This window comes from Staurois parvus, unplaced genomic scaffold (assembly GCF_062004578.1).
Source record: "Staurois parvus isolate SC_StPar_1 unplaced genomic scaffold, SC_StPar_1.0 ptg000390l, whole genome shotgun sequence".
Taxonomy (NCBI): Eukaryota; Metazoa; Chordata; class Amphibia; order Anura; family Ranidae; genus Staurois; species Staurois parvus.
Window position 1 is genome coordinate 7,463,149 of NW_028318186.1, and position 11,233 is coordinate 7,474,381.

General features: G+C 45.9%; 1 protein-coding gene across 1 annotated transcript; it reads right to left on the reverse strand.

Moving 5' to 3' along the window:
• Positions 1 to 311: 311 nt before the first annotated feature.
• On the reverse strand, positions 312 to 8,271 carry LOC149455663 (uncharacterized). Its single transcript, XM_089686061.1, has 2 exons — positions 7,389 to 8,271; positions 312 to 3,065 (listed from the first exon to the last, which is right to left on the reverse strand). The coding sequence occupies exon 2, from the start codon at positions 2,900 to 2,902 to the stop codon at positions 1,478 to 1,480; it is 1,425 nt and encodes a 474-aa protein (XP_089542187.1). The 5' UTR covers positions 2,903 to 3,065; positions 7,389 to 8,271; the 3' UTR covers positions 312 to 1,477.
• Between the last annotated feature and the right edge of the window lie 2,962 nt (positions 8,272 to 11,233).

The window sequence follows — 11,233 nt, forward strand, 5'->3', positions numbered from 1 at the left end:
TGTTAGCACCATATACATTTATTGGTTTTGTTTTGATTAAAGCTCAAAATGTTGGATATTCCCACCCTTTCATTTCTTTCATTCCCAACAAACAGAGGGAGTTGTCTTGGAAATTCGCTTTAACGAATTTCTCCTTACCGTGAGTACTCGCAGTTGGATGCGCAGAAATCCCCCATAAAGCTGTGCGAATCTCGCTTACCACGACTGCAGCCAAACTACACGATTCCTGCCCATCCAAATACTTTGGTTCTGTTGAATTTGTGGGTGATTGGAGCTCCATTACCCTAGAATGATCACACGACACTCTAAGGCTGGTTGCAACTCACATAAGGGCCGGCTTTAGGCTCAGCTCTCTGTTTTTATTAAAAATACACACATGCCCCCCACATGAATAAAGTCAAACCCTCCCACCGAACAATGCAATGGGGATTGCCTATACAGAGGATATACATTCCAATTGGAGCATAGCCTTTGCTATTATCTATCACTGGTCCTCCCCCATGAGTCTTCTGAGGTCAGCAGACTTCCTCCCCTTCCCCCCTATGAGCCATCTGAGGTCATATTTCCTGTCCTACTAGCTTCTATTGGTATGTAAAATTCTCTGCACAAGCACTCCCTAAAAATATCAGTCTGTACCTGGATGGGCCCGATACGATCTTTATTAAAACACATCCATCCAAGATACAGTTTCAAGTTGGTAATGGGTTGTAAGATATGCATAAGCCTACACGTGGAGTTCACACCGCTTGCGCCTTGCGTTATGAAGCCCACGCGGTACCATGCTGCTGATATGTGGATACAGGCCCACGGTCTACTGACAGCAGCATTCGCATGGAATGCCGTGGTGGTATACACGCCGGTCTATAAGCGCAGATCTGCCATCTCATCCATTACCAAGCTGAGTACTGTAATACATACATTGTACATGCGCATGGCCCAATTGCAGCCTTCAGAGCTTTAATTAAGCCACACGAGAGACATATGAATAACACGAATATATGACACATTTAAAGTTCGACCAACAATACAAAATTTCCATGACATTCCCTCCTGTTTTATCATATTCTCCTCGTGTCCCTTCTTGATCTTCTTCAGCTTGATGGGTGTAGTCTCAAACTTCAAAGAGTTCCTGTAGTTGTCCCTGAGAATAAAGCTTCACAGGGTACCTGAAACAACAAGACCCGACGCAGACTCGACGCAAACAGGCTTGATTGAAGCGATGATCCTCAAGAGCGTTGGAACCTTCACTACAGGAAGGCTCTTGCAAAAACCACAAACAGACTTGTGGTATGAATAAAGCTTGTGATCCCACGGTGGTCTGGGGAGATCCAGCAATAGATTCTCAAATTGCCCCTGCAGACGGGGCCACACAAGGCTGGTCTCGACCCAGACAGTTTTCCAAATCGCAGACACAAACAATGATGAGGCTTGAAGCTTGCTTGAAGGTCTTGGAGAATGTGGTCTTCAGAGAGATAAATTAGAGGGAAGCCAGGACGTAATCTGTAGAGAAGGTGGTTGGTTGGTGAGGTCTTCCCCCGATCAGTGGTTGGAGTGGGATCCCCGGAGCGGGCATGGAGATGTGGTCGTCTGCCCGAGCTTGGCTTACACGGTCGATGAGGCAACAGGAACATCTCACCGCGGCATATAAAAGGCAGATGAAAAAGAGAAGCATCAGGATATACACTCCCACTTCCTTCAACCAAGATCCGATGGAGAACAGGAAATCTCCCAATCCTCCCAAACCCTTGAACGGATTCCAACCCTCACTAGCTATAGCTCTAGCTTTTCCCTGTAGTTCACTAACTTTGTCCATATGGGCTTGGACCTTGTCATCGGTGTCTTCTATCCAAGTACAACAATCCTCTCCGATGAACTCACAGAACCCCCCTTTGGCGGCTAAAAGATAATCAAGGGCCATCTTCTCCTGAAGCACTAAAATTCCCATCTGCCGTTGTTCTTGGGCAATTTCTCTGACAGCCTCTACGGTCTCGTTAAACATACTATCCACGATGACAGAAAAATTGTTCAGGCGCTTCATAAGTTCTATTCCCCATCCTGTCCATGAGGGGAACCAAGCCCATGCCTGGTCGCCCTCAGAGAACAGTTCCCTGCGAACTCTCCCTGCCATCCTTACCTTCTTGTGGACCATCAACTCTTCATGGTCCATCACTACATAGGATGCGGGGACTAGCTTTATGAGGGCACACGAACCTTTCGCGTTCTGGGGGAATGTTCTATAGGCTGCCGAACCACACAGAAAATAGTATGGACCTGTCAGAGCAGAACAGGAGGAGTTCCTCGTTCGGCCTCTGGCACTGAGCAACAGTTGCACAGACTGGGGGATTGCTCCCTCAGTCTGCACATCACATCCGTCCTTCCAACACACGTGGTCTGGTCGGTCAGTGTGGTTACTCAGAAGGGAAGTCTGGTTAGTCAGATTGACAGTTATACCTCCCTCGCAGGTGGTAGTCCCAACAAACTTGTTACCTGTGCCAAAGCTGATGTTAAAGCACACCTGAGGGCTGCCTAGCTGCCCAGTTACCCATAATGGACTGACGAGGGCCCTACAGGAGCTAGAGCTAATATTGGTGCTGAAACTGATGTTACCTGCTAAAAATGTGTCATTAAGTTCTACCGACAAATGTCTACGTGGGGGCTGACCAGGGGTCCCTTGCTTTTTCATGCCGACGCGGATGTCATATAGGGCATGAACAGCGGCCATTGCGGACATGTGATGACTGGGTGGGGGCTTAGAGCATACCCAACAGTTGGTTTTGTTGGCGGTTCTGGCTAAACGTAGGTGCATTTTAAATAAAAGGTTGGGGTATCTGCCATCTTTTCCTCCGTTCACACACATGTAAGACATACAAACAAAAAGAAAAAGGAAAATGACACCCCTCATTCTCTGGTGTAGCTGAGAAGCTTCTTGCAGTGGCTTGCGTGCACCCAGTTGTCTCGTCCCTCGAGTTTGAGTGAGGTAGGTGTCGTCAGCTGGACTTGGTATGGTCCGGTGAACCGTGGCTCGAGTCCGGTTCTTTGATGTTTCTTTAGGACGACCCAATCACCTGGCTCAATAGAAAGAACACCTGTTATTGTATTTGGATCGGGGAGCGATTCGCGAACCCGATGGTGTATCTTCTGCAGCTCCCGTTGCAGAGATTGCACATAACCTGTAAGCTGTGAATGCAAAGACGACAACTGTTGAGGAAAGTACAACCCTGTTTTGGGAGGTCCCCCAAACAACACCTCGTAGGGTGACAGCCCATGTGGTTGCCGAGGGGCATTCCGGATGGAATAGGGGGCAATGGGGAGACACTCAGGCCAAGGTTTTTGGGTATCGGAAGACGTTCAACCTTACCGCTACTCTCGGGGTGATATGGGGTGTGTCGCCGCTGACTCCAGTTCCACCAAAGAAATGCAGTCGTGTCCTTTGGAAGAGAGATTAGTAGTGGACAAAGAAGACATGTTAGCAGAAGAGGTGTTAGTATTGTTAGTCGTGTTGCAAAATTCAGCACTGTCATTGCTGTCCTCCCCCCCCTTCTCATCTTCCGACACAGGAAGAAGAGAAGCTGGGTTAAGAATAGTGCATCGTTTGATAGTGAGGTTAGTAGGGGTTAGGAGGGCTTTCCCCTGAGAGGGGTACCTTGCCTTGGATGTCCTGTTTTCGCAGGACCGTTCTTGCTGCACTGGTGTCGGTGAGGTAAGGGAGGGGATATTTTAATTCCTCTAGAAAAAGATGGATCTGGGCCGACACCGATTTGTCAACTTCCTATGAGAATTCATAGGAGTTACTTACCATGGTGGTCATAGGGGCGGAGGACTCATCAGGAATGAACTGCCACCGACCTTTAGGTAATTGGGGACAGCTCCTCCTCATGTGCCCCGTTTGGTGGCACTGGAAGCACCTGGGTGGGGGCCTATCCTTCCTGTGACCCAGATCCCTTGGTTTTTCGTGTGGGGTCTGGGACATAAGAACTTTGGCCTTGTCTTGTTTTCTTCTATCCATTTCCCTCTCTATTGCCGCAAGAGTGGAAAGGATAGCAGGGATAGACATCTCATTATATTCGGGTCGGGCCAGAACCAGCCTTTCCCGAATTTTAGTATCGATGCCTTCCAAAAATTTGGCCCGCAACAGAATGTGCGTCGCGGTCACCTTTACCCCTTCAGTTGGAGCATCAGGTCCAACTTCCAGATCTGCATCCAGTGCCGTCTGCTTGAGACGGCGCCAGAAGCAGGCGCTTTCCTCATTAGGACCCTGGGTGAGCTTCATCATGTCCGTAGTAGAGGTAGCACCATACATTTCTGGAAGCTTTGCCTTTAGCTGTGCACAGAACTCTTTGCCCCCTGAAGTCATCTCCTCATGCGTGGTTATAGAGCACCCTGCAATCACTGTACTGGCCACTTCCATGCCCACCTTTGCCCGTAGGATCTGTGCACAATCTGACCCGCTCATACCATAGCTGAACTGGTTTTGTCCAAACATTCGAGCAAATCCTCTCGGATTGACTCGATAGTCCGGGAGCTCAGCCAGAATAGTGCGGATCTCTGCCGGGGTGAAGGGGACATGCCAAACTACCCGTTCCCCTAAAGTCCGTTCCCCCCGTGCATTGGGAGGACCTTCAAATTGCTGCACCCTGACTGGATAGGCCTCGGTCCGGGAAGAGTGCAAGGGCTGACCCAGCATCATCGGTGGGCTTAGATTAACCACCTCGCTTACTGCACCTTCAGGTTTGAGGTCCCTCAGATCAGGGTATAGCTGGGGGGCAGGGGTCTGATCAGTGGTTCGTAGCGCTTTGATGCAATCCGCCCTGTTTTTTTTAACCGGGTGTCTATTCCCCTTGATTCACAGATAGTCTGCAAATCGGTTGTTGAGTAGGCTTCATAGTTGGAAACAGAAGGAGCTGGGGTGAAGCAGGGAGAAGGGAGAGGTAGAGGCAGAGGCTGAGGCATAGAGACAGAAGACACAGAAGGTATGTCAAGAGTGACGTCACTAACAGAAGAGACAGGTGCAGTTATACTTATCTCAGCCACTGTTGGTTGTTGGGGGACCCCAGCAGACCCTGATCCTGCCTGCCTTAGTAGAGTCAGCCCTGAAAGAGCTTCCTCCACCTCTGACACTGGATCCTCCTGTTTTATTCCCTCTGGAGGCCAGGTATACATCACCTGGTTCTTCCGGACAGACACCAGTTTATGTATGCCTTGCTTCCCTAATCGGATTGACCTGTGAAGCCATAGCTGTGCGATCTCTAGTTCTGACGCCTGCATCCGTGGTCCAAATTCAGAGATGAATTTTTCCCACCTCCATGCGTCAAATGTACCTTCCCGGGGAATTTCCCATCTGGTACCCTTCGACCATTTATTCCACCTTTTGAGGGGTTCTGTAGACTTCCCCCCCAAACTCACCTTCATCAGTTGTGCAGCTGTCCTTACCCTGAAGAGGGCTGGTTCCCCCTCTCTCTTCATGGACTGACTACTGCCCATCGTGACTAGTCACTGGTATATATCCCGCGTCCGGGTACCTGTTTACCCCCTGGAGCACTCGGTGGGATCCTACCGAGAGGCCTGATTCCACCACTTTCCCAGCACAGCGTAATTTATGTGATACTTATCGATCACCCGAAGCGCATCAAGTGGCGGTCAGACTGAGAGCACACCTCCCACTCCCACAGCGCAATTTGTGTGATCCTGACCACCCGAAGTGTTTGTGGTAACCAGGACTTCCCTGGACCGCCCACTCACACAGCGTAATTTATGTGGTTCTCATCACCCACTGTGTTTGGCAGGCCACACCGCACAATGATGAAAGTGGCTTTTCTCTCCCTGCACACAGTAGCTAACACAAGTCAAAACAAAAAGAGGGGTTCTTGGATGTTACTTAGGGGTCACTGGTTGGGCAGAAACCTGCTAACTGACCTTTAGGAAATTTGTGTAAAGAAAAAAACTTTCCTAATACACACAGAAAAAAAAAACCCTTTTCAACCTGAAAAACTGTTAAAAAGGACAAAGTGGATCCTTATGAAAAACACGGGACGTTTCACAGTAAAACAATTACACAGAGGTAAACCGAAAAACTGCGCCAAAAGTAACCTTGTTGCTGACGCAAAAATCACTCCTATCAGCACCGCTAAACGATCCACGTTATACACGCAATCTTTACTGCAACCACCTAGAACCGTTTACACAAAAAGTCTGCTGGACGTGAAACACGCGACACAGCAGCTTAAAACAAACCCGCTTTACAATAAGGAACTACTTTTAACAGGAAAAACACAAGAAAAACATAATCACTATACAAGAAATCTATGTGCAAAAACCCAGACTACACCGCGCTCATTAAATGTGGAACACGTGAAGGGAAAACTCGCTTAATACACTTTAAATTGGCTGGCAATACGCAAATTTAAAGCTAAAAGCAAACAACTTAAACTGTAAAAAATTTGGATTAAAAACACAATATGGGTCAAATGCATATAGGAAACTTCATGCACATTGCATAGAGATTACTGCACATATGGTAGTCAACAAAATGGCCACCAACAGGGAAAGCACATGGTAGCCAACAAAATGGCCACCAAACAAAAAGAGTCCATGTGGTTAGTCAAGAAGATGACCCCCCACAGAGGAGCACATGGCAGATTCTAGCCTCAAAATTGCCTCTTACATAAAACAGACTTTTAGACAGAACATACACTGGACAATTACACAACAATATGAAGTACACATACAACACAATTTGGGCACAATCACAGAACGGACATAAAACACCAACATATCACACTAACATGCACATGTAACAGAAAGGACCCCCTGCTGCATGCTTGCTGGGAGCAGTAGTACCACAAGACATTGTACAGATCACATACACACAGAGATCTTACAACAGTTAACAATTAACCTAAGCCTTTCAGCACTGTAATAATTACCTCACGTGGAGGGGGTAGAGCAATTACCACAGTACCTACAGCCCACAAATACTTACCTAACACTATGCAACAACTTTTACCCACTAAAACATATACCCGTTTAATTTTTGGTTGGAAGATTTTTAAACTTGACCAAATCCAGCCAACCAAACCCACCCCCCCTGCTGCTCTCAGCAGAGACAAACCCTCGTCTTTTCACCCACAAATCAAGAGTTTAGGACAAAAAATGAGGTCCTTGCCAAGCGGTATTTCTTGTTAGCTAACAGAGAGCGAAATCAGCCACACGAACACGCAAAAAGCGATCCTCTTAATGGCAGAGAGACCTGAAATGTGCCGGCATACTTTTTGCTAGTTCATGATGGCCATTCCCCCCTCGTTCTAGGTTAGCTACGCAAGAATACGCGTTAGTATCCACCAGGCTCGCCAAACTGTCTTGGAAATTCGCTTTAACGAATTTCTCCTTACCGTGAGTACTCGCAGTTGGATGCGCAGAAATCCCCCATAAAGCTGTGCGAATCTCGCTTACCACGACTGCAGCCAAACTACACGATTCCTGCCCATCCAAATACTTTGGTTCTGTTGAATTTGTGGGTGATTGGAGCTCCGTTACCCTAGAATGATCACACGACACTCTAAGGCTGGTTGCAACTCACATAAGGGCCGGCTTTAGGCTCAGCTCTCTGTTTTTATTAAAAATACACACATGCCCCCCACATGAATAAAGTCAAACCCTCCCACCGAACAATGCAATGGGGATTGCCTATACAGAGGATATACATTCCAATTGGAGCATAGCCTTTGCTATTATCTATCACTGGTCCTCCCCCATGAGTCTTCTGAGGTCAGCAGACTTCCTCCCCTTCCCCCCTATGAGCCATCTGAGGTCATATTTCCTGTCCTACTAGCTTCTATTGGTATGTAAAATTCTCTGCACAAGCACTCCCTAAAAATATCAGTCTGTACCTGGATGGGCCCGATACGATCTTTATTAAAACACATCCATCCAAGATACAGTTTCAAGTTGGTAATGGGTTGTAAGATATGCATAAGCCTACACGTGGAGTTCACACCGCTTGCGCCTTGCGTTATGAAGCCCACGCGGTACCATGCTGCTGATATGTGGATACAGGCCCACGGTCTACTGACAGCAGCATTCGCATGGAATGCCGTGGTGGTATACACGCCGGTCTATAAGCGCAGATCTGCCATCTCATCCATTACCAAGCTGAGTACTGTAATACATACATTGTACATGCGCATGGCCCAATTGCAGCCTTCAGAGCTTTAATTAAGCCACACGAGAGACATATGAATAACACGAATATATGACACATTTAAAGTTCGACCAACAATACAAAATTTCCATGACAGAGTGAATCACCCCAGCGAGGACATAAAGAGCAACAAAAATTTGACAGAAGTCCTAGCCTTTCACCTCATTATTCAAAATCCCCCCCCCCCAAAAAAAAAGTTTAGATATACTTTATAGCTTGACAGAGGATATACAGTTTATCTCTAATATTGTCCTTTTGGCGTTTACAAGGTATTATCTCTTCTTTATGGATGTATTTCTTGCCTCCATAAATCACTTTTATGCTGATTCTAAATTAGCAGTGCAAAGGTCAACAGTAAAGTCAACCACACTATAAACCACAGAACTTATCATATCACAGTATTAACAATAATTAATTATTTGGCCACTGCGGTTTGGCTCGGGCTCAGGACAGCTCTACTGATAGAAGAGACTGTTTGGAAAGTGTAACCATGCAGCCTGTGTAGTTATAATGAAATTAACCAGATGTCTGTGTAGTCTTCAATGGCATGCCATAGGGATCTGTAAACATACAGAGAATGTCCTATTCAGCGTGATGCACTGGTTGTATCCAGACTGGCTGCATGGCCCTGACCTGGAATAAAAGCAGAAAATCTTCAAATGCTTCATTGAAATTTACCTTTACGGAACCCTTTGTTTTCTATCTGCCAAGCACTAATACTTAAAATTAAAGCTTAACTCAGGCCACAAAAACCTTCCTTTAAATATGACCTCAAAAGCTATTAATTCACTTTGTGAGCACCAAATGCCTTTGAAGAGCCAGATATTACCTTGTACAAGTAGTGGTGACATTAGCACTGTGTACTGTGTACATGTGGGAGGGAACCAGAATCTCTACTCACTACAGGCAGCCTGTAGAAATCTACAGGAGAGGGCGGGGCCACAACTAGTCACCCTGCACAAGTAGAGAGCAGCAGTGACTGGTCTTTATTACAGTTAGTTCCAGAGCAGGGGGAAATTGTACCCTGGATTACTGCACAGATCTGAAAGAGATACACAAAATATACCAACGTTAAAAGCGGTAGTAAACTGCATAAAAAAGAAGAAAAGAAAAAGAAACCCTGCAAGGTAAAGGCATAATATACTAGTATGCATTGCATAGTAGCGCATTATGAAGGACTTGCCTTGAAACAAAGCCCTCCAGGGGAGCACTGTCATGGCTCCCCTGGGTTTCCATCTTCCATCTTCACCCGTCTTCCAGATTCACGAGCTCTGGCCGGCTGACTGGCCGAGCCACGATGACGTCGCTCCCATACATGTACACGTGTGGGAGTCACGGGCCATGGCACAGTGCTCTGAAGGAAAGGCACGGGTATGCCATTCCTACAGAGAGAATGCGCCGAATATCAAAAATGGTCAATATCTCCTAAACAGTTCACGTTTAGGAGATATTAATTTTACCTACAGGTAAGCTTTATTATAAGCTTACCTGTAGGTAAAAATATTAAAGAATAGTTTACTACGACTTTAAAGAAGAAGACACATTTAAAGAGGTATTAACCACTTGAGCTCCAGAGGATTTACCCCCCTTCCTGACCAGGCCTCTTTTTGCTACTCGGCGCTGCACTAATTCAACTGATAATTGCGCGGTCATGCAATGCTGCACCCAAACGAAATTTACGTCCTTTTTTTCACACAAATAGAGCTTTCTTTCGGTGTAATTTGATCACCTGTGCGCTTTTTATTTTTCACGCTATAAACAAAAAAGAGCCAAAAATTTTGAAGAAAAACAATATTTTTTATTTTCAGCTATAAAAAATATATAGTAAACTCAAAGTTGGTTATAAATTTAGGCCAAAGTGTATTCTGCTACATGTTTTTAGTAAAAAAAAATTATAGCGTCTACAAACTATGGTATAAATACTGCAATTTACGCAATTTTTTTGCTATACAGCACTGCGCTAGTTTAACGGACAATTGCGCAGTCATGCAATATGGTACATAAATGAAATTTACATCCTTTTTTCCCCACAAATTGAGCTTTCTTTCGGTGGTATTTGATCGCCTGTGTGGTTTTTATTTTTTGCGCTATAAAAAAAAAAAGGCTGACAATTTTGAGGAAAAAAAACAATATTTTGGACTTTTTGCTATAAAACATGTCCAGTAAAACAAAAATGCAAAAATCAAATTTAGTCATAAATTTCTGCCAAAATGCATTCTGCGACATGTCTTTGCTAAAAAAAAAACCCAATACGTGTAAATTAATTGGTTTACGTGAAAGTTATAGCGTTTACAAATGGCGGGAAAGATACTGGGATTTTTAGGGTTTTTTTTATACTAATAATGGCGGCGATCAGCGAATTATGGCGGCGATCAGGGACTTATGGCGGTGATCAGGGACTTATGGCAGCGACCAGCGACTTATGGCGGGACTGCGGGACTGTGGTGGACATTTTGACATTGGGGGGTACTGACTTGGGGTCACTGACATCCCCAAAAACACTAATACAGTGATCAGTGCAAAAAAAAAAAAAACTGACACTGTACTAATGGCACTGGGGAGGAAGGGGTTAACTTTATTTTGCAGGGAAGGGTTATAGGAGTGAGGGGAGTGTTTTAATAGGTGGCGGGGGTGTGTGCTGGGCGGGACAAGGCTGATCGAGAAAGAGAAACTGTTCTTTCTCGATCAGCTCATCCTCGAGCTGAGAAGGAAGTGACAGACAGCACAGCTACTGCAGCTGTGCTCTCTGTCACTGTTTGCCGCCGATTGCCGGGACATAGCCACTAAGGAGCGGCTGTGACCCGGCGACTGACATCTGTGATCTGCGGGACAAATAGGGCGGCGGCGCGCCTCACGCGTGCCCCCTATTTGTTTACAAAACACACGTCTTAAAACGTGGTTATGCCTGTGAGTGCCGCCCTGCCGCCGTATATGTACAGTATTTTGCAGCTTACCAATCATTAGATGTGGTGTCCGCATTAATTTTCAGTTTTTCTCTTATTTTCACCTGGTGAGTAACATATTTCTTATATTGGG

Excerpts from the sequence above, each read along its gene's own strand:
- LOC149455663 (XM_089686061.1), bottom strand. The coding sequence starts at position 2,902 with ATGAGGGGTGTCATTTTCCTTTTTCTTTTTGTTTGTATGTCTTACATG.